This window comes from Miniopterus natalensis, chromosome 13 (assembly GCF_054644295.1).
Source record: "Miniopterus natalensis isolate mMinNat1 chromosome 13, mMinNat1.hap1, whole genome shotgun sequence".
NCBI lineage: Eukaryota > Metazoa > Chordata > Mammalia > Chiroptera > Miniopteridae > Miniopterus > Miniopterus natalensis.
In genome coordinates this window covers 103235-127024 of record NC_142093.1, presented here as the reverse complement: position 1 = coordinate 127024, position 23790 = coordinate 103235, and the positions used below count along the sequence as shown (strand labels likewise).

General features: G+C 41.8%; 1 protein-coding gene across 1 annotated transcript; it reads left to right on the top strand.

The window, feature by feature from the left end:
• Nucleotides 1-1275: 1275 nt before the first annotated feature.
• Nucleotides 1276-23573, top strand: SH3YL1 (SH3 and SYLF domain containing 1). Its single transcript, XM_016199185.2, has 12 exons — nt 1276-1608; nt 1974-2105; nt 5053-5137; nt 8295-8405; nt 9730-9843; nt 11997-12061; nt 14367-14479; nt 15347-15475; nt 16266-16434; nt 17058-17136; nt 18141-18197; nt 22721-23573. The coding sequence occupies exons 3-12, from the start codon at nt 5125-5127 to the stop codon at nt 22909-22911; spliced, it is 1041 nt and encodes a 346-aa protein (XP_016054671.1). The 5' UTR covers nt 1276-1608; nt 1974-2105; nt 5053-5124; the 3' UTR covers nt 22912-23573.
• The last annotated feature ends 217 nt before the right edge of the window (nt 23574-23790 follow it).

The following is a 23790-nucleotide window of genomic DNA, read 5'->3' as shown; positions in this document are numbered from 1 at the left end:
AGGTTACATAGAGAGGTGAAGTTTCTTTTATTTTGGCTAAGATTTAATCAATTAATTCTTAGTATTTTTTTAGCACCATTCTAGTTCCTTTGATTTTGGTTGTGGTTTTATCAATTTAGTGAGTTAACCTCTATTTCATATAAATTATAAGGCTTAATAATTTGATTAATATTAATTAACAAAAATTCGGAAAACCATTTCTAAACTTCCAAACTTTTCCTAGAGGTACCCTTCCCATATCTGAATCCATTGAGGACAATAATGATGCTTGTTGATGGAAGAAATGTTTGGGAAACCCTGAACTTCCTTGCTTTCATTCCAGACCCTTGGTGGAAGGTAGATTGGAAACCAGTCTATTTTCTCACTCCCATGGCATTTTACTTCAAGTAGGATCCCACTGTCCCTGTTGGCCCTGAGAGCCCCAGCCTGAGCTTGTTGCCTGTGGTCGTATGTGAATCATTTGTACAACCTAAGCTCATTGCAACCTCATTTTGAGGTTTCCAAAGTAAAAGTTTTCTCTCCAGTATTTTATAAACTCTTCTTAATTAAAACAATATCTCAGTATGAATAATTTAAATATTTTAATCACCTTTTAAAGAAAACTTTACATCTAAGTTTCTTGGCTTGAGGTTTGGCAGCCGTCCTTCTGTTAGGAGGAAACTCAGATGTTTATGGAGAATTTGCTTTGCCTTGGAATTAAGGAGACTTAAGACTTTTATGATTCAGACGCCGACCATGATTTAATATGTAAGGGGCTTCTTTAGCAATGACCTCCGTCTTCATAACTTTAGCAACATCCCAATCAGATCATGCTTTCCACACTTATGAGCAGTAGAGTGGCCATGGGTGAGCCCTGGTTTGATGCTGAGAACAGGAATTGTGGCTGGTAGTTGTTATTTGTTGGCTCTGACAGAAAGTCACTATAAACTATGACCAGGCAGTATGATTTTATCAGAAATTTAATAGAACCTGTATTATTAAAACAAATCAGCCAGGCTCTTCCGTAGTTCAGCTGAACCCAACGGTATCCTCACTGTAACCAGCCTTGTAAACACCCAGTTTGCAGTGACAGGGTTGGTGATCCAAGAGGTGATATGAGCAAGCTGAGCGCTGTGGTCTGCAGGCCTCCCAGGCTGCATCTGAATCCCCTGTGTTTACAGAAGAGGCGTGACCTCCAGCAGGATGTTTGCATGCAACAGCAACTCTCAGCTGTGGAATTTGCCTATTTGATGGTTTGATTAGCTTGGGTGTGGAGATGAAAGTAGAAAGTCTTGGGGGGTGACGGAGAGGTAAGATTTATATATTATTTACTGTGCTTTAGTTGCGCATGTCAGAAACTCTGTGCCAGCAGAGCCCAGGTCTTCTCCCTGCAACTCCTGTCCAAAGCTCCTCTATGTGGCTTTGTCCTCAGGCTCACCCATGGGGTGACAAAATCTTGCAGCAAGTACTTGGAAAAGGGTCATCCTGGTAGCGCCCACACTAGCCCTGGGCCAGGTGCTTGCTGATTGTGGACCAGCTCCGGTTAAGAAGTTGAGGTGCTCCAGGAGGGATGTTGGGATCAACATCGAGGTGCTTCCATCGAGGTGCGACATCAGTGGAGAGAAACAGGTGCTGATTCCAAAATGAAAGATGCAGATTTCAGCAGAAGGGACAAATCTCTCTAGTGACTCAGTGCAGTAGGACATATTGAGCATGTAGATATGTGGACAGGCACTGTGGGGGCACAAAGATTAGTAAATCCTTCCTGCCAGTTGAGATTGTAGTTTAGGGGTGAAAAGGGGGATAGTACAAAGGAAGTAGGAAGAAAAACATGTGCAGGTAAGAGTCTCACATCACAAACTTGGTGCCAGAAATACAAAGATTTTATTATGAGCCCCCATCTTCAGTCACATTTGGGTCTTGCTTTCTCCCTGGAGGCAGTCATGTTTCAGGTGGGGGCTGAGGAGATTCCAGGCTGCTCTCTGTCCACTCAGGTACCATTAATCCTGAGGATGCTGCTCCTCATTGCAGTCACAGGTCTGACCATCCAGCTCTGAGGCAGCAACAGCAGTTTCCTGCAAGCACAGCTGAGACGTCCTGTGCCTTCCTGGCTGGAGGGACTTCGGGTGAGCCACACTCATATCAGCCACTGGGGTGCATGAGGCTTCTTGGAGCTCTGCTTGCTGGTCTCGCCACTCAGGTCTCTGTTGTTTATTCGTTCGTTTGCCCTCCGTCTCCTGTGAGGACCTGGAAGGGACTCTTTTAAGGCAGAACACTATCAAGTTGTATTTTGTTAGTACGACAAAATGGTCAATGTGTTCATCCCCATGGCAGTTACATTCCAGTGAAGGATGAGTACAAGAAAGGCCAGATAGACAGACAGATAGGAGCTCTAGGTAGACAGACAGACAGACAGATAGGGTAGCCAGACAGATAGATATGATAGGTAGATACATAGATAATAGATAGACATATTAGCCATGGCACAGACTAAATATGATGAGAAAACTTCGAGGGATGTAAGGAGTAATATAGAGTGTTCCCAAAAGTATACATACTCATTTCTGTAGATTCTTTTAAATTTTGAAAATAAACTATGTTAATAAACAGACTTCATAATCTCAAAGTATGTATATATTTTGGGGGGAACACCCTGTATTATTTTAGATATTACTTAGATGGAGCACTTCTTTGGAGAAACGATAATGGACTCAAGATGGGACAGAGAAACCAGTAAGGAGGCTGTTGGAGGGACACCATAAGAACTGATGTTCTTTGGGCCAGGCTGGTGCCCGGGGAGTAGGTGATGTTGTCAGATTCTGAGTGTACGCTGAAAGTTCATATTCTGAGAGGTGGATATGTTGGTGGATTGGCGCAGGGCATGAGAAACAGGCGTCACACCTGGCCCAGGTGTGGAGTGTCAGCCCTACCTGAAGAGGAAGCTGGGGAAACAGGTTGGGGAGGAGGCAGGACATCACAAGTTATGTTTGAATGTGTTTGATTTGAGATGCTTACCTGATACTTGGGTGGAGCAGGTAATTGATATTGTGAGTCTGGAATGTAGGGCAAGGTTAAAGAATAGATGAAACTTGGAGAATTATCAGACATAAATGGTGCTTGAAGTTGCAGGACCTGAGGTTTGGGTGTAGAGAAGGAAGAGCCGTGGGGAAGACAAGAGGACCTGAAAGGAGGCAGAGAAGGAAGGCTCGCTGCTGCCTCTTCGCTCTCCCTGGAGGCAGTTCAAGTCCAGTTAGCAACCTTGGCCGTATCTTCAAAAAAATGTGGTTGCTGTGTCCTCCTCGCCACTCAAACCGGACATGGGGCAGGTTTGTCCCTGCACCTCAGGTCACTGATTGTTTTGTGTGGGCAAATTGTAGGAGCTCTGCCCAGCTGCCCAGGAAGGGGTGGCCTTGAGCCAGCAGGAGGTGGGGCCATCGTTAAGGACCCTGTGGTCCCACGCAGGTGCCCAGCAGTGGAGGTTGGCCCTGCCAAGATCTCAGTTGTGTGAGGGTCTATACTGAATGGTGTCACGTAGAAGCAGCATTTAAAATGGGTCTTGAAGAATATTTCGAGAGGTCAGAGGCTGGCAGCTTTTTTCCTTAAAGGGCTGGATAGGACATGTATGAGGTTTTGTGGACCAAAAGGCAAAACTGAGGCTCTATATAGACACTTGTACAACCAGAAGGAACACCAACTCCCACGTATTTCATATTCATGAGAATGGTCAGGCCATATTGAGAACTTTGTTTTGTAACACAGGTGTAGTGACGAGAGAATGTGATTCTCTTCATGGGGAACATTTGTTGCTCGAGGTTCAGAGTGTTCCCTGTCATCAAACAGGTTGTTGCTGATCTAGGATGTGATTTGACCTATTTCATCTTTGAAAAATGTGATTTCACACAAAATATTATTCTTTTGATTTGATCTTTTCAATCATTAAACATGTAAAAATGGTTCTTGCCTCCCAAGCCCTGGAACAGGTAGTGTCTGGACTTAGCTGCAGGTTGCCAACCCGCCTCTCAGCTCCCAAGGCACCTCTAACATGAGCCCTGGGATAAACAACAGAATTCCTCAGTGTTATCCTTTAAAGCAGGCCATGCTGCCGGGACCTGGTGGGAAGGACAGGCATCTGTGTATGTTTTGTCATAGATCTTTTAACATACAAGGGCAGGCAAGTCTGGATTTACAGTTGTTCGTATGGACAGTATAATAAAAGTAATACAAGAATGAACTCTATTGCGCGTACTCACAACTGTAAACCTACTTTTGCCTACCCCAGGTATGTGTTTATGAATATTATTTTGTTATTTTTGTCATGAAGGTGGTGTTTTTTAATTAAATGCTGTGGATTATTCAATCAGTTGTGTTGTGTATTTAAAAAGTATTAGGGGTCTTCATACCCTAGACCAATATAAGTTTGAGGTGGGTCAAACATTTCATGTATAATAAAAGCTCTGGAAGAAAATGTAGAATAATAGCTGTATAATTTTTTAATTAAGGCCTTTATTCACAATAATAGATAGAAAGATGGTAAGGATAGAAAGCTGAGAGAGAGATGCTGCCAAATTATAATGATATGATTGCAATTATACACAAATGGGGTATGACACCAGAAAAATGGGCAGAGGACATGAAGAGAAAATATGCAAAAAAGGAAAAGTAAACAAACAAAAGAAAAATTCACTTGTGTTCAGATAAATTCAAATAGAGATCTGTCACCCTGTCTTTCTGGTGGACACACAGTGTCTGTACCAACCTCCCAGTAACGGTGGAGAATTTTCCAGTTATACCCAGTGATTCTAAACTTTTACAGGCTATTTAGTAATGTAACAAAATCCTAAAAACTTTGATTTTAAAAAATTCATTAAATCCAACACTTAAGATTCTACCTCGAGATAATTACTATCCACAGTGGAATCTATAAAAGCTCAAAAAGGGAAGCAGTCCACTATTTAGCACAGGAATCCATTGAAACCATTAATGTGCAGACAGCAGAATTGGTGGCTATTTATAATAGGGATTTTTTTTCCCTTCAATAATTGTCAATTTATACTTTCTCCTTTATTTTTACAGTGTGCTTATGCTGTAATTTCTGATCACTTAAAAATATAGAAACATTTTTTTCATACTTGGGCCTTTCGCACTATGAATTTGACAGGTAATTCTCCAATAATTTCTGGTTCTTTTATGGTTTGATTTTTGGCATTTTAAATCATGGATGAATTTGGAGTTTATCCTTGTGTAACATGAAGCTGTGAATGCATGTTTATTCCTCCTCGCAAAAGACCCCTATTGATTGTGTAATAGAGCTTTCTGACATTGACTTGAGGTGCTATCTTTATCATTATTAAATGATTTTATACAGTATATTTAAAACTTCTGAATTTTCTACTTTGTAAAGCTGCCTCTTCTGTTTGTATCTGCACCTACAGTTGGGGCTTCCTGACATGTCGGGTCCCTGCAGAGTGTGGCCCCTCGTGCTGCTTCTTTTACATGTTTTTTCTTAGCTTTTCTTCTTTATTTTTCCATATGAACTTGAGAATTACTTTGTTTAGTTAAAACTCTTGTAAGACTTAAAAGAGAAGATGCATTTTATTTATGACAAAAAGTAGAAAGACCATCGTAAGAAAATTCAAAAGACAAATGGCAAACAGAAAATGACTATTTGTAACTCATGTTGTAAAAAAAGGTTAATTGCTTTAATATATAAATGAAAAAGAAACAGAAATGCCCCCATAAATGGACAAGAAATATGAAAAAGATGTGACAGAATTGTAAAGATATTCAACGTAAGCGTAAAAGAACAGACTAAAAGTACACTGAGAATTTCACAAGGAAAAGGTACTGGAATTGAGATTTGCTGTGAACAATGAGAAACTGGGCAGATACAAGGAGTGTCTGTTTTCACATGTTGGACAACAGGCAAATGGGTCCCAGAGAGGAGGGAGGCCCAGAGCACGTGTTCTTGCTGGATGAAGAGACAGTGAGTGTGGAGAGGCTCAGGCACATGGTATTTGCAGAGCAGATGGAAGAATAGAGGGAGTTAGAGAGAAAGAGCTCAGGAAATCTGCAGAGGGACCCCTTGAGTCCTTGGCTGAGTAGTAAGCATTACTTGGGGGGAGAGGGGACTTTGAAGACCAGGCAAGATAACTGCCAGGAAGCTGTGAGGGGAACAGCTCTGGGCCAACACAGGGTTGAGAATAGCAGTTCCTACCAGCCAAGATGGGAAGAGCTCATTAAACCCTGAGGACATACAGGAGAGAGTCACACCCTAAAAGACCATGTACACACCTGAGCCACACATCAAAGTGTTATCGTAGGCAGCTAGTTAGTTGTTGACAAAGAAAGGCAGCAAATGGGGGCCCTGGAGGGGCAGCTCAGTTGGTTAGAGCATCGTCTTGATGCACCAAGGTTGTGGGTTTGATCCCTGGTCAGGGCACGTACAAGAATCAACCAATGAATCCACAAATGAGTGAAACAAGAAAATTCATGTTTCTTTCTCTCTCTCTCAAATCAATAAATAAAAATAAGAAAGGGAACAAATGGAGCCAGACATCAAATTAAGCCAGATTAACTAGGAAGCTAGACCCTCCAGATGTCCCAGGGGAGAGCCCATCCTCTGCCAAACAGATGCTAATCCCCAGTAGGGAGGAAGGACTGGCTTTCCAGTCTCCTCAGGGGACAACCAGCTATACCCCTAGATGTCAGGTGGGGGGAGAACCGGTGAAAGAGGAATTCCTCTGCTGAGTCATGTGCAGTGGGAGCCTAGAAGGCGAACATAAACTTGGGAAAAGGAAGGGATTGGATGGGGGCTGGCCCAGCACAGCTGCAGAGATTCCTGCGCTCCCTCCTTTGTTCCTGTATGCCCTCTCTGTAGCAGCAGTGCAGGCCCAAGTGCAGCCCTGGAGGCAGATGTGCAGATGGGGAAATGAGAAACGGAGAAGTTCTGCATCTCTGGGTCCTGGCTCTCCTGGGCCTGATAGATGTGGGTGTGGACTTGTGGCCTCAGAGGCAGGACTTCTTCCAAAAGGTGGAGCTGAGCCACCTGGTTGTGGATGAGATACTAGGCACTTGGGGACAATCCTTTGTTTTCACTCCAGTAAATCTTGCCACTGTGCCTCAAGTCCTCCTATTCATGGGTCCCTGAAATACTCTTCTTGCGACTCCGTGGAAGCATCCTCTTTCCACTGGTAACAAAAGAAACCCTTCACTCACTGCCTGCTCACACATGCCATGTCCACAACTTCTAGCAACCACCACTTTTACTAGAAATGGGTAGAAACGGAAATGTAAACCACAGCTAGGAGAAAAATCCATCAGAAGCAGACCCAGGAAGAGCAGAGGTGACACAATTACCAGACAAGGACATAAAGGCACCTTTTACAATATGCTTGAGGATTTAAACAACAACATGAACACAACAAGCACAAAAATGGGAGGAACGAAAAACAACCAATGGAGCTTTCAGAGCCAGAAACACAGTCCTTAAAATGAAACATGGATCTGATGGTCTGAACGGCCGATTTTACATTAAACACCTTGATTTCTTTGGCTCTTCTGGTTGCCTGTCTGGTGATAGGGAAGGACCTTTGTCCAAAAATGTCCTATATACCCAATGTTGCCTCACTGTCTTTGGAATTTTTGTGCCTGTGTGAATTCTCCATGTGCATGTATTAAACTTTTATTTTCTCCTGTTAGCCTGTCTCCATATATTTGGTTATTAGCCCAGCTAGGAGAACTTAGAAGGTGGGAGGAAAAGTATTGATATTGTTTAGCCCCTACACAAATAATACTGGAATGCAAAGTATTGTACAAGTGCTAGCCTTTGTTACCTGAAGTAATCACTCAATTCCTGAGTCTCCTAGAATTTTGCTAATAAGGAAAATCTATACAGACAGTTCAAACATTTTTGACAAAAATAGCCAACTATATTAAATTTTATATTATCTATTATCGACAGTTATAAAGTACATCTTTAAAAAATTTTTAATATTTTAATGTTTTTATTAGTATTGAGGTGAGTTAAAAATTACAGGGAGAAAATACATAATGGGGAGATTGAACTAGATTTTGTTTAAGATCCTTTAGAATCCCATGATTTTATACTTTCTGAGGTGTTTAGGGTTTCCCAGTCTCTGAGGGAGTTTAATTTACTAGGAAAACAGATGAAATAATATTTGAGGATTTCCAGTTCATTTGTCTGGTGGGGTAGGATTTTTTAACGCTTATTGTGTATGAGACAAAATGAAATTACAATAAATTTCTAACTTCTATTTAGTAGATTTTTATATTAAAATCTTTTTTTAATGTTTTAGTGAATAACCCCATACCTTCCAATTTGAAATCGGAAGCAAAAAAGGCTGCTAAAATTCTAAGAGAATTCACAGAAATAACTTCCAGAAATGGACCTGATAAAATCATTCCTGGTAGGTAAATAAGCTACGTGCTGTTAATTTTGAAATTGGTTTTGTTTTCTGACTTATGTTTTGCATTCCTTGAGTTTAGGCTGTCAGCCCCCGAGAGCTGCAAGTCCTCAGAGCACCGTTTTCTCTTAGCTGATCTTCCCAGCTGGTGTCTGGGCAATCTCCTGGCCAAGGCTTCCTCCCCTGCCTCCCTTTCCAGGTGCCCACATGCTAAGCACCCTGCCTCCTGCTCTGCTTTCCTCAGGCTCACCTGTCCTTTTCCTCAATTTCTGGGGACTTTGCAAGCTCATTTTCCAAACTCACTAGCTAATCTCAGAAGTAAATTTTAATTTTTGTGTTTTCTCTGTCTAGCTATTTAAGGATGTTCTGCATAGTAGGTTCTTCATGCTCTCGGATGAGTTATTTCTGAGAATGTGTATTAACTTGTGGAGTGATGTGCATAACTATATTAGAAATTTAGTGTTTTTCTAGGGATTCATACAAAACCTTTTTTGTGTATTTGGGTTCAGTAACTGGTTTGACTTCCTTGACAGAATATTTAACTTATGTGATGACAAATTAAACTACATTGAAAATAAAATCATCATCCAAAAATGATTTCCAATGTTTATATATTCATTGTTATATGAAAGATATAGTGTTGTGTAAATAAATCCACAGGCTAGCAAGGTGCTGTGTTTAAGGGGTGTATCTATTAATAACTCTCATTTTATATAATGAACTTCCTTGACATGTGAATAAACCAATATTTGTAAATTGAGATATAGTTCCAGTGCACCCGTAGCAACACTCCTGACTACTGTAACAGATCATTTTATAAACTTAGAAAGGTTTGAAAGTGGCAGAATCACTCTATTTTCTGTTTTGAGTCCAGATTTTCATATCAATGAAAGCTGAACCCCATGGCTTTCAGATCAAAATTGTGCCCCATGCCATGTGTTGGCCATTTTAAAGTTCCTTCTTAACACAAAGAAATCTCAATTTCCTTGAAAATACTAACTTGTTTTTTAAATTATGAATTATGTTCCAGATTAATTGAATCTCCAAGTTATTTGTCCTGCTACTAGATATCAGTAAAACCTTATCTGGATATACCTCATTTATTTTGGCAGCTGTGGATTTTTGAGCACTTACCATGTTGTGTTTGCAGAAAGAACAGAAAAACTGAGCTGGGAGTAGCGACCTGGCCATCTGTGCTATAACTGAGTTTTATTCGTGGCTCAGATGTGCCATTAGGCTCCTCCTGAGAACCCAGGAATCGACCCAGCACACCTGTGTGCCTGGGATCTGGGGGCACCTACATACCTGTTGTCTCTGACTTTTGCAGCCCATGTGATCGCTAAGGCCAAGGGCCTAGCCGTTCTGTCTGTGATAAAGGCTGGGTTTCTGGTGACGGCTCGAGGAGGCAGTGGGATTGTGCTGGCTCGTCTTCCCGATGGAAGTAAGTGACTTTTCTTCATGTGGGGAGGAGAGAATCCTGAATCTTCCTTGTTCTGTTTCCATTTGAACATATTTCACAGGGAGAGTGACAGACGTCCCATGTCCCAAAACTGTCATTCTCGGGGTTCCCTTGGGTGCGTTCTGGGTGTCAGACAACTGGGCCACGAGCTATCACATTTCTCTCTTCCTAAAACATTAGACAAGACCCAGGTAGATGTGGCTCTGTCTTGTATACAATTGCAGCTCTTCATTGAGTGACTATTAAGCATGACAATTTGCTGTGAAATATTAGCTCGTGCTCCTCAACTTCGTGGTGCAACGGTTTTCTCTTGTTTCGTGGGATTTTATAGGAAAATGAGAGCTGTCTGCAGGCTTTCCTACTGCTCCTGTGGGAGTCAGCTTAACAGATGTCCCGGAGCAGAACCCTAAGATCAGCATAATCAGGTTCACTTTCTGCAGTGAGACCCAACCCTTGATTTTTCTCAGCAGTGAGACCCAACCCTTGATTTTTCAGAGATGAGACCAAAGTGCGTTTACGTTAACTCCCAGCAGCCAGCACTCACATGGTACTGACAGTGTGTGGGTGTCATGACGAGCTAAGGTGCTTTTTATACCCATTTCATGTTGCTGCTCAGTCAGATACGTTTAAATAGTTATCATGTGTGATTGTGTTATTTAAATAGTTATTTTTCAGTAGATAATTTGTGGGCCATCCACTGACAATAGATGCATCCAGTCGTCTGTGGGGCACACGGCCTTTGAACATTAGTCACTGGACCCACTGCTTCCTGCAAGGTGTCCCCACCGCTTCCTGCGAGGTGTCCCTGCCACTTCCTGTGAGGTGTCCCCCCAGTAATGAGAGTCTCGAGTCTCTCCCAAGCTGTGGCTCAGCTCTCAGAGCTCAGTGCTCAGCTGAAAGACAAAAATGACAGAATCCTCTTCATCTCAAGTGTTACCCAATTTTTTATGCGCAGAATTCTCAGTAGCACAACCAAAGTAGGGGTACATCCAGAGGGTGTCCACATTGGTTGAGCCCCAAGTCTGCAAGAAGGCCTTGGTCCTGTAGATCCCCTTGGTCCTCGACAGGGTGACTATATGGACAGGTGGAGGTGCTCTCGGCCTCTGGGGCTTCTCCCAGAGAGCCAGGTGGACCTGTCTACTGGGTTAAACACATTTCTCTTCCATCTTGCACAGTAGCAGCTGCTCAGGGTAATTTAAAAGCTGCACAAATGAGGCACAGAAAATTCCAGGATCCCTGTCAGATGGGGGACAGAGGCAGTTCCTACTTAACATAGGAAATGGAGACTAATTTTGGTTTTATAAGACACTAATTTCTGTAATCAAAACTCCTCTAAGCCAGGACAGATTAGTTCTGGGTATACTCCATAGTTATTATGTGGAATACATGCAGTAAGCAAAGCTCGATTTAGAAACATTTTAAGACATTACTTTATCTGGACAATTCTACCCTCCCCCAACCAAATTAATGTTTTTTTCTAGACTTGTTTAACCTGTTTCTATATCAGAAAAAATAAGCATACAGTATTCCTGAAATGTATGATGATGGCAAATGGAATTACTGTGCTTAGTTTCCACATGAAAGGAAATTCATCTTACTAGAGTTTTAATCATCTTGAATTTATAGCCTATTTCTTGGGCTTCTGCCAGGCAGAAAGGGTGTCAAAATAATTTTTCCCCCCAGAGATTTAAAATAGATACCAGGTCGTATAGTGTTACCCTTAGGAGTGATTATAATAAACTCTTTCAGTCCTTTTGCTCTCATTCTATGATAAAATTCTAACTCAAGACTAGAATTACTGCTCAATCATTTTGTAAAACATTATAAAATATTGATCATTGAAGTTATCAAATGCTGCGTATGCTTAGTTGGTGAGAATTCTATAGTTTGTATTAGGCACGTTTATTGAGAGGTTAGACAACATGGACTTGTGAGTCTAAGAGACTTAATGAATAATATTTTTCAAATATTTTTAACTTAAAAATTATATATAAAGAACATTTGAAAACATAGAGGAAAATGCCAAATTCTCACTGTTTTAAAAAGAAACCATCTTCCTCCTCATTTTAGCGTTTTCCCTGTGATAATTACCTGACAGGTTTAATGTTGGAGTGATGTGTGTTTGTTTTTATTAGAATGGTCAGCACCCTCAGCCATCGGGATCGCGGGGCTTGGCGGAGGATTTGAAATAGGAATTGAGGTTAGTAGCTGATGTTACGCACACGATCATGAGTTCTCTAAAAGTACCTGAAACCTAACGTGGGAGAAGAGGATTCCTCCCGTTCTTACTTTGCGACCTGTGGAAATGGTTCCCTTTTATCCTGTTGACAAGTCTCTACCTAAAACTATCTAATGTACCGTTTTCTTCCTTTTCTCTCACAGTAAAACTTTTCCTTTGTCCCGTTTCCATCTTTAGCGCATCTGTAGAACAGATATGTCTCAAATCTGAGAACTATATTTGGGAATTTATGGCTTATTTAGTGACTCAGGTAGTGAGGGGAGTGTAAGCAGGCTGACAGTGCATTTACAGTTGTGGCAGAATCCAGTTTTGTTATATCTAATACTCAAATTACTTCCAATTCCTTAAGTAAAGACTGACAGCTTTGCTCCTAATAGTTAAGGCTTCCATGAAATGGACTAGAAACCACACCTGGGGTCACTGGCTTTCGGAGCTCTGTGGCACAGGGATCATCTTCGACACGATATTGAATTTCATCTGCTGCTCCTTGATTGTGAACCAAATCTCCCGACATCTCAATCCATTTTCTTCTTGGATTCCAGTCTCCAGTCGCCTCTCCCTCGGCCTTCTGTTACGAATTCCCGCAGCCTCACTGGGAGGAGGTCTCCCTGACTCATCTCCCCTCTTTATTTCATGTCTTTACTCGCTGCTACAGGAATCTGCTGTAAAAAGAGGAGCATATTTCAGTTTTGCTCATGATGACTGCTTTTTTATATATTCAACCAAATTAAAGCCTTCAAAAATGTTACCCTCTGTGGGAAGTATGGGTTCATCACCTCCCGGCCACCTCCTGGCGAAGCAGGTGATGCTTTCAGGTGGCTCCTCATTCTGGGTTACAGCCACGCTTTCCACACCCCTCAAATTCCTCATGAAGCTGGGGGCATGCTTTGAGGTCTGTCTCAAATAGCATTTATTTAAAAAATGATGAGAGGCCCTGGCTGGGTAGCTCAGTTGGTTAGAGCATTGTCCCAGTGTGTCAAGGTTGTGGGTTTGATCCCTGGTCACAGCACATGCAAGAATCAGCCAGTGAGTGCATAGATGAGTGGAACAATAAATCAGTGTTTCTCTCTCTCTCTTTCAAATCAATCAAAACATTTTTTTAAAGGATGAGACACTAAGTAATAACGATGTCAGTAAATTTAATGTAGTAAAGACTAAACAGGAATGTCTCTGTGATGATGATTTGGAAACTGGATTCCAGGCCATAGTGCACATTAAGAGTCTTGAAAAACAAGTACCACACCCAGTAAATGCAATAGAAAGATTTAAAATAAACATTTTACAAAATGATATGCTTGGTCATCTTTCCAAAGCAATTGGGCCCAGTGGTTGAGCTGCAGGAGCAAAGACTGAGTGGCCAGCACGGCCCAGCTCCAGCTGAGTGCCTTCTAGCTATGTGCTCTGGGCCAGCTCATGCCCCTCGCCTCTAACACAGAGGCAACGGCAGCCTTCCCTCGGGCTTACTAATGAATGCATCTGTACACAAAAACGCTTGGAATTCGTGAGCTCCTGAGATGAGACGTTGGGATTGAGATTGATGCCTGTTGCCCAAGGGCCGCCCTGCCTGTCCTGTGATGGGTCCTGACATTTTTAGGTGCTCACCGTGGGCTTCACCACAGCAGCGGGGAGCCTGGGAAACTGCTTTCCCCATGTCCACGTGCCTGGAGTAGTCTCACCCGAGAGAATGAGTCATAGTGGTAGGCACTGGGCAATGGCAACTGTATTTCTTCTTGATGATTTGAGCTTCTGTGACATAAAGCGTCCACTGTGCAGTTTACTGGAAATAGGCACCTGGCTTCCCAGGGGTGTTGGTGTGGATTTGTCACTGGGAACCGGGGCCCCTGGGGCCTTGACCTCAAACCCTGCCCGTTCTGTGCTCTTCGCCTTGGCTTTCCTGAGGGTTTAGTTGCAGGCAGTGCCTGTGTTGCTCTCCTACCCATCTGATCTGTTCTGGTTTTCACTGTGGCAGTTTCCTTAACCTCACGACACCTCTGTCACCACCTACCTTACAAAGCAGTTGAGGAAACTAAAGAAGATGAAGCAGGAAAATCTCACAGAGTGAAAGGAGTTTGCCATTAGTACCTGTGGAAACGTTAGCTGCTCACATCCTCAGCTCCAAATAAAAACATGACTTCTGTATTCTTTCTCTGTCTACACTGAAATGTTTGCTACAGTAGATATAGTATAATTGAGTTTTAATCAGCCTATATTTTAGGTGATATTTAAACGTAATTATTTTTTAAATCATTGAGTTTCTACATTTTAGGTGTCGGATTTGGTTATAATTTTGAATTATGACAGAGCAGTAGAAGCTTTTGCAAAAGGTGGTAACCTAACCCTTGGAGGGAATTTTACTGTGGCAGTCGGGCCCTTGGGAAGGTGAGTTCCGTAAAATATGTTGCAACAGCTGTTGAGTAGAAAAGCTGTAAAAACTATATAATGTTTTGCTCAAGAGGAAACGTGACTTCAAATGAAACAAAGTTATGATTCTCTGTCTCACAGAAGGTTTGAGGTTGCTTACAAATAAGAAAATTTCAAAGCACAGCCAGTGTGATAAAATGAGAAAATTGCACAGACAAGAAGAAAGTAAATATTTCTGGAATGCAAGCCATTGTATCTTCTGAACCTGAATATAAAATTTACATTAAGCTTTGAAGGAGCAAGTTAAGCTTAATTAGCTGGTAAAGGGCAGCATTGATCCGGAAAGGGCTTTTTTTCGTACACTAAATTATGAAAAATCAAAATGGGAGTGTTTTACTCTAGTGTTTAAAACACATTTGTCTGTTAATGAAGTACTCGTTTTGTGTTCATTGAGTGATTTTGAAATTTAAACCCAGAATGTTTATAGAAGTTACACAGTAAAATCGTCCAAGAATATCTCTAAGTTCCATGAAAACACTCAGGGTAAAAAGAACCCACAGTTTTTGGGACTCTTGAGATGCATTTCCTTGTTTGGGGAGAGGTAGACGGGTGAAAAATGAAAGCTTCCTGAGCGTCCTCCACACTGCAGGCCCTGGATCATCCCACCCCTCGGGCGATTCCATGGGCTCTGTCCTTCCCCACTCCTGCCCTTCCCTGCACCACCACAAACCCACGCAGGTGAGGCCCACAGGAAATGAAATGTGTAGAGACCTGAAGGAAGTGGGGAACACACCAGTCTTTGGGTCAGAAGTACAGTGCTCTTCAAACACCTGTCTGTGGGTACAATGTCTCCCACAGTCTGAGGCTAACCCTTCTCTTTTGCAGAAATTTGGAAGGAAATGTGGCCCTGCGCAGCTCTGCCGCCGTCTTTACATATTGCAGGTCCAGGGGGCTCTTTGCTGGGATAAGTTTAGAAGGCAGCTGTTTGATTGAAAGGAAAGAAACGAATCGAAAGTAAGTGCAAGATGAGTGATTTCAACTGATGTAAAGAAAGTATTAAGAATGCTTTTGGAGCCAGGCTGGTGTTTCTCAGTGGTTGAGCATCGATCTATGATCCAGGAGATTGAGGTTCGATTCCCGGTCAGGGCACATGCCCGGGTTGTGGGCTCGATCCCCAGCGGGCCCCCGCCTATAGGAAACAGCTGATCAGTGACCCTCCTCATTGATGTTTCTATCTCTCTCTCCCTCTCCCTTCCTCTCTCTGAAATCAATAAAGACATATTAAAAAACTATATACTTTTGGAAACTTCTGACTTTAGGCCTGTGGAAGACTTTCCCACTAAAGTTCACCTAAATTCTGGGTAAACTAAAACACATATACTTAATCAACTGCAGGGCTTCCAAAAATGTAAGGCAAATCTTTATGTAATTTTGAAGCAAATTACAAAGAAATTACAAAGTCATATATGTTAGAATAAAGTCTTACATTAGGGTTATTAAGAAACGTAAAAAATAAAAACCTATAAAAATATATCTGCTTGTAGGTATATTTGCTAAAATGTTGACATGTATATGTATGTACAAGTATATGTACATGTGATGTGCATTTTATATTTTTTGTATATCAGGCTATTTGTGGTGGTGGCCTCTAGAGGTGAGCTTGGGGCATGAATTTCAGGGTTTAACATGGGTTATGGCTTATAGTTAGTTTGAAAAGTAGAATATGAATAAATACACACAGAATTTAGCTCTAGAAAAGATCCATGCCTTTAAAAGAAATGTTCTTAATTTGACATTTCTCTAGATTTTATTGTCAAGATATTCGAGCTTATGAGATTTTATTTGGAGACATACCGCGGCCTGCTCAAGCCGAAGATCTGTATGACATTCTTGATTCCTTCACTGAAAAGTATGAGAATGAAGGACAGCGGATCAACGCAAGGAAAGCCGCCCGGGAGCAGAGGAAGGCTTCGGTGGTGTTGAGTTTATGTGTCTCAGTAGCCACAGGACACTCCTTTATGCAGAATATTCTATCAGCTCCCTAACAACCTACTGAACTTCCCTTGTGATTTCATTTACGCAGTTACTGTGAAAATGCCCTACAACCTTGACATGTCATCTACACAGATGTCAAGGGGAAACATAGTTTGTTTTCCATGGTTGCATTTCTCCAAGGATAGGCCTTTGTAATATCAGTTACTGACATCGATGATAGCTGCTGATACTGAGGCCTGGAAGCACCAGAGTTTTGGGGACCATGGTTACCTAGCACAACATGCTTTCAGTCGCTTAATCCTGTCGTAAAGGGTGAAAACAGACTCACAGAATTTGAATTGTTACTGCCTCTCCGGGCCACCACATTACTGTACCTGCAGAGGTGGTCAGAGGCACCTGGACAGCTTCCTGTTACGGGGAGCATCCTGGTCAACATGCGTATATTGTCATCCAGTTCAACTAAGTGTGAGCGTGAAGGGGATTCTTTCATCAGGGCGTGGGATAAAATCTGCCACACACACTCATTAGAAAAAAAGGCCTTGTATGCTCCTAAGTAAAAACAGGGTTTTAAAATTCTGTGCATTTTTTTTGTTCCTCCCAGGCTAAAGAATTACCTCCAAAACCGTTGTCAAGACCACAGCAACCATCTCCACAAGGCCATCTGAGCTCTGGCTCTCAAAGTAAATATTTTTTGTTCCAATTCAAATACAATTATAATTAAGCAATTATTAAATATTGTTATGAAATGGAACTACATTGTTTAACTTTAGTCAAATAAAAGAACTAGTAGATTTTAAAGAAAGAGCGAATGCTCAGCCTCTTCTAAATGCATAAGACAAAATCTCATTGCTTTCATTTCTTAGAACTTATTCAAAAGATGTTGATTTAAAACGGGGATGTTTTTCTTATACACTCAGAGGTTCATGTTTCTGAATATTAATCTGATCGTCCACTCTTGGGGTCTCAGGGTTTCATAAGGTGGCTGTAAAATAGACTGAATTTGCACAGCCTTCGCCCCTCTTTCCATCGCTCACTTTTAGGGCAGTCACACTTAGAATTTTGCTTTTCACTTCACAGATAGAGGCTGCCAAGAAATGGCAGCATGTTAAAGTAGGTGATGTTTCATGTCGTTGCTGTTGTTCGGGAGGTGCTGTGTCTCCAGTACTGTGGCTTTGGGGTCAAAGATGAATCTGACTTACCTCCTGTGAGAGCTCTCAGTCCAGGAGGAGAGAGGCCACCTGTGGAAAAGTAATTGAGATCACTGGGGAGAGTCTATGATGTTTGGGAAAGGGTGTCAAAGTGCAAGCTGTTTAAAAATTATTTTAGGGGTGAAACAAGTGAGGATGTTTAAATATCACTGGCTTGGGGGTCACAAGGTTTCTTATTCAGGCATTTTAGGATCAGGTCTGTAGAAACAAGTCTGTGTTCACTGTGGGTATATCGCTGCAGGGCCTGCCTCGTGGTCTGTGTGCTTCTGGCCCTACAGGTGTCAGACATGGGCCATCTGCCTGTATCTACATTTTCTGGATTTATTCAGGCATTCCTTCTTGATTTAAAGTGTGATAAATTAATGATATTTCTATCAGTTGTAGTGATTTAAAATATTTACTTAGCAAGGGCAAGATTTGGCATTCTTGGGTACTTTATAAACTAGTTTTCTAAATCTCCTCCCCTTTTTTTGCAGGTAACAGAAACGAATATAAGCTCTACCCTGAACTTCCCCGCTATCACGAGAGAGTTGGTAAATACAAACATCTATATAACAGTGATTTATGTCCATGTTATAGTCACAAGCTCTAATTGCTCTGGCAGGTTGTGAAAACCCTCTGGGAAAGTATCTGGCACCCTGCGTAGCTTTACAGGGATCCATATCATTTTGAGAAGTACTTCATTTTTTTAAATTTTTTTTTTTGATGCTTTTGTTCTCTAATGGCTTTAATTGGAGGTGATGAGAGTGATGCAGAAGCCAAAACAGACAGCTACCTGCTGAGAAGCACCTGAGCTCAGGGCCAGATGCTGCTGCAGGACTGTGGGAGTCTTAATAAGTAGAAGCTTGTTAATTGTGAATTACAACTTAACCCTTATTGCATTTTCTCTGGGTTTTAGCCCCATGAATAATTATTATATTTAAGAACATTTTTATTTTTTCAAGTTCAAATATTTTACTGTTAAGGGGAAGACCTTCATAAAACTTATTAGGGTTTTTTACAATAAAACAGTCCCTCAGTCTGTCTGTCTTTAATGTCCTTTAGGGAATGTTCTTTCAAGGAGTTTGGCAATTTTTTTAGAAATGGGACTGGGACACAGATTGAGGGCAAAGGTCAAACATTTGTTAAATAGCCTCTTTATTTTTTCATACCATCTGTTGCCATGGAGTCCCAGAGCCATATACTCTGGATTAAACCATTGGAGATTCATGTTTCAGGTAAATAGAACATCAAAGTCACTAGGTGCCCATTTTTATTTTTTAATTAATAAAATGATTCCAAAATGTCTCCTAAGCACAGTCCCTGAGCAGAGGTGAGCCTCTCCCTGGTGGACTAGGGTACCTGACTCTTCTTGCTCTCAGCCTGGTGCCCACTGTCAGGCACCTGCTTCCTGCCCTTTTTTCCCAGGTGATTCTCCCTGGGGGCCCTGAGGGCCAGGGTAGAGCCCGTGTTGAGGGCTAGTGTGATGTCCTGTGTGTGAGGCCTGGGAGGATGTCCTGGCTGACCATCCTCGCAGGCAAAAGTCACAAGACATAGGCCTGGCCCCCACAATGAACGCCCCTTTAAGCAGGACATCCAGTTGGCCCACCGGCCAGCTCCCCAGCTTGTCGCACCCGACAGACAAGCAGCCTAATGATGGTTCCCCAAATCCCACACACTTGGATTTGCAGCCCCCAAGAGCTCTATCAGCACTCGGACCTCTGGGCAGGACCAACTTTGAGAGTCCCAGCCCAATTTACAGGAATTTTTAGTAACGGAAAGCCTGTGCCCTTCTGTGTCAGGATCCCCCTGCAGTCTGGACACTGTGGATAGCTCTGCTGCGAAGGCTATTCTGAGCTAGGTGGGTGTCTAGCAGCGCCCCTGAGCAAGGCCCATTCAGTTCCTGCAGCACCCTCCTCAGTTTTGGCTACCACATATGCCCTAAACCACTGGGCTGGTAGCCTTGCCTGGTGACACTCACACTCCTACAGAGGACTTGGTCCCCGAAGTTATAGACCCTGTATGTAGCCTGAGGGATGTGTGTGCCAGGATCAGTCACCACCAGACTGTGATCTGTAATTCTGCTGGATCGTCTTGAGGTGGACTTTCTAAAGGCTGAGATTTGCCTGTATCTCCTCTGGGGCAGCTGTGTGGGCTGCACATGGATCACAGTACACAGGCTGCATTGAAAAGGTGGAGGGGATCCGGCCTTGCTAATTAGGAGCCTCAGGACAGCTGCCAATCACTAAAGCTGATTGTAATCTGTTTCCTTTTAAGTGTAGCCCTGATTTGGGAGAGAAAAGTAACCCCTGTTTGAATTAAACTTGAATATTATGATGAAAATGGCCAAAGACCCTGCAGATTTTTTTAAAGCACAGGAATGTTAAACTTGAAGGCCTGTGTTACTCAGAAGGGACGGCTTCTGTGATCACCCACAGCTCGGGATCCAGTGGTTCCCAGCGTGGTCTCCCTCCTGGAAGGACATTACCTGTTGGGCTCACCTTTTTTAAAAAATGAATTATTTTGTGGGCATTAAACTTTTCCTAATGGAAATTTCCCTACTGTTTACAGTAAAAAGGAACTTTAGGTCATTTTGAGCTTATTGAAGAAAAAACTCACAGGCCATGGAGTGGCCTGGGAGCAGCCTCACTCGGGCGTGGCACCCTGTTTTCCCAGCACCTGACTGGGGGTTGGGTGGAGTCTGTCAGGCCTGACTTACCAGTCTTCTACTCTGCCAGCGGTGACCCCCCCGTCTGCCTCACCTCTGCTCAGAACTCATGGGAGGGCGGTGCTGGATATCGGCCTCCTCAACCCAGCAGGGCTGCCTTGTTCCCTGCTGCAGCTCAAGCCCACCTGCTCTGCATTTACACCATCTCCCATCCCTGCTTCACCCTTGTTTCATTTGGAAACTGCAACTCAGAGGGACGTCGACAAAACCCGACTGGGAAGGCAGGGACCGAGCCAGGGCTGCCATCCTCTCTGCCTTCCTCTCTAGTTCATAGTAACTTTCTCACCATTATTCATCATAGAATATGTTCCTAAGACCGATGGAACTAGTTCAGTTATCAGTGATTACCCAGGATCATCAGTGTCAGATATTCCTGATATTCGTGTCATCACGATAATGCAGTGATGCAGAAAAATATACTAATTCTTGAAAATTTGCCTAACAGAAGTAGAGTGCTCTGGTACATCTGAGTTCAGTGTGTGGAAGACAATTTGATTCTTATGTGGTTGCTGAGGACCTTGGGGTATAGTGTTGATTCAGGTGCCTGGAGACAGTCTCTGGGGGTTCAGATCCCACCACCTCAGATCGCTCAGCTTGTCCAAGCTCTGTGTCTGTGGCTGCCCCGTTAGGTGAGGATGAGTAGAGTGCGTGTTGTGCCTATTACAGCCCGACTGGGAACAGTGGCTGGTCTTGTCCTCCACACGCTGGTACCTGTTATCTTTGTGCTCCTCTTTCCTATGCACTTTTACTGCAGTAGATGTGTGCATGTGCGGCAGCTAGGTGGCCCTGGCCTCCAGAGCAGCCCTGGCATTCTCAGGCACTGTCTTTTCTTGCTCCCTTCTGTTACCCGACGTGTCTTGGATACAGCAGGAGGAGTTATGTGAGGGTTTTCATTGCTGAGGTTGGTTAATTGAGATTGAGTTTTATATATGGAGGTCGTAAATATTACTGACAAGGCAGTTTTTAGAATGATCTTTTTCTTCAATGTTGACTTACATTCTTCTGATCAAATGACAGCCGTGATGTGAGGACTTGCTGTACGCCTGCCTCAGTGCAGCGTCACGGCTACATTAATTAGTGATGACCGTCAGTGCACGTGAGCAGTCATTTAGCTGGTTTCATTGTATCGATTGCCTCAAAATTTTATTCGTTTGTGACATTCTTTGTACCTTATGCCTTCAAGTTGATAGACAAGAGGTAAATACAGTATAAAGTATAAAAATACGCAGAACTTTTTGTGCGATAGTAAAACTATACCAGTAATATCTCTAATAGATTAGTTATGAAGGCTGTTTCTTTAGGAGAACTCAGAGAACAGTGTGGCACGTGCCTCGTAGAGAGAACTGTGGCACTATCTTGTGTGGCTACAAATTCAGGGTTTCAGTCAATGTCGTTTAATTGAAGTGTTGACTATTTTTTCTTCTGACAGTCCCAGGTCAGTTTATTTTTTTATTATAATATAGGACCAAATAAGTAGCTGATTTTAGAATTTACTTATGTTTTCAGTATATCTGTACTTAGATGCAATGAAAAATCATCTAATTGCATAATTCATGCAGTTATATGAAACATAGAAATACCGAATTCCACGTAACTGAGCACACAGTAGGTATCTGCTTATATTTGTATGATGCTATACAGCTTATAATATTTAATGCCTTTTATTCATGTTAACCACTCAATGCTCAAAGCATTTTTCCTGATACATTAAAGTCTACTCATTATGTTGAAGTTTTTGTTAAATGTACACAGATATGCTTCTCGATGTGATCATTTGAATATCATCTCCATTTTGAGAGAAAGGACCAACTAAAAGCAGAATTCAAAACAGCCATGAAGCCTGTGGGGAAAAAGTCTGCTGATAAAGCAGCCAAATACACACATTTGAGCCAGAGACCTCTGAACCAGCGACTACACAGCATGGGTTTTAACTGAATCTTTTATGATACAGTTCTGAGCATAAGTATCAGCTTTTCTCTAATAGCTGTAAGCTATGGAGCCATCATGGCTATCCCATTAAAATAAGAAAAACATAAATATTGTCATATAGGTTATTCAAAGTTCAAACAGTTATAACCACAAATATTTGATAAATACATTGCTAAGTATGTAACAATACACAATTTGACTCTTGTGGATTTAGTAAATGTTATTACCAAAGGTTTGCTCTTGCAAAGAAGAAAATCCTAAGTTTAGTAATGATGAAGCTCACACAGACCACCTGCTGTGGGCTCTGTAGGCCTTCAGGGCGTCAGGATACCCTACATCATTCATTTCTGTCTCACCTGCACACACTCCCAGTTTTCCTATGAAAATGTGACTAATTTAAGTATTTTTTTCTTGTTTTAGGTAATTCTAGCCAACCCATAGAGGTGACAGCGCTGTATTCTTTTGAAGGGCAGCAGCCGGGGGATTTGAGATTTCAAGCTGGAGACAGAATCACAGTTACATCAAAAACGGATTCACATTTTGATTGGTGGGAAGGAAGGCTTCGAGGTCAGACTGGCATTTTTCCAGCCAACTATGTTACCATAAACTAAACTTTATATTATCTTCTTTGAGAATTACAAAAAATATTAATTTTACACTGACAGGATTTACCAGCTAAGCGATGTTTAGCATCTGTTTTAAAGTGAGTCAAGAGTAAGAAGGAAAAGCACCCAGATTGGAAGGGTAAACATTTGTCCTTTATGTAAAAGAATTTGTTTTCCCACCTATAAATAAATGATTAACTTACATATCTTTAAATGCTTTGTGCTAATTTTATCACATAGACTATTTAATAGTTAAGATCCTCAATTTATAGGGTCACAGTTCTTTGTGTTTATTTTCTAACATCACTAAACATTTGATTTGGCAACTGTTTTACTTTGAGAATCTTGTGCATAGGGGCATGAATACCACTACATATGTCTTTGCAAAGTGACTAGAAAAAAATAAATCAACTTATATACAATAGCAGTAGTAATACTTAGAGTTGTAGGTATTAACCAGAATATGAATCCTTAAAATTTATCTTTATACCTTTAAAAGTTGTATATAGACATCAATGGTAGAAACATACTATTACAAAGAAATTCAACAACTATGCATTTAAAAAGGTGTTATCTATTAATTTTTCTCTTTAGAAGGTTATGTTTGTTCATATCTAGTGGTAGAATCAACTTATGTTGACATGGTTTAATTGTCCCTAAATAAATGTTTTTTAAATGCTAAGTTAATGTCTTGATTTTGTTTTTCTTATTTTCTTTTTATAAAGTAAGTGTCGGTCCTGTGGTTGGTCTGCAGGTAAAACATACCTCCACGCCTGGCTGGTGTGGCTCGGTTGAGTGTCATCAATCTGAATTTCCTGTATGTTTTTATTATATATGTATGTTTTTCTAAGTATGTGCTATTGTATGTTTACAGAATTTAAACTT

Bases quoted from the DNA above. Each gene is read 5' to 3' on its own strand.
- SH3YL1 (XM_016199185.2), top strand. The intron at 14,480-15,346 runs GTGAGTTCCGTA...TCTCTTTTGCAG, and splicing joins GCAGTCGGGCCCTTGGGAAG to AAATTTGGAAGGAAATGTGG. The intron at 16,435-17,057 runs GTGGTGTTGAGT...TGTTCCTCCCAG, and splicing joins GGGAGCAGAGGAAGGCTTCG to GCTAAAGAATTACCTCCAAA.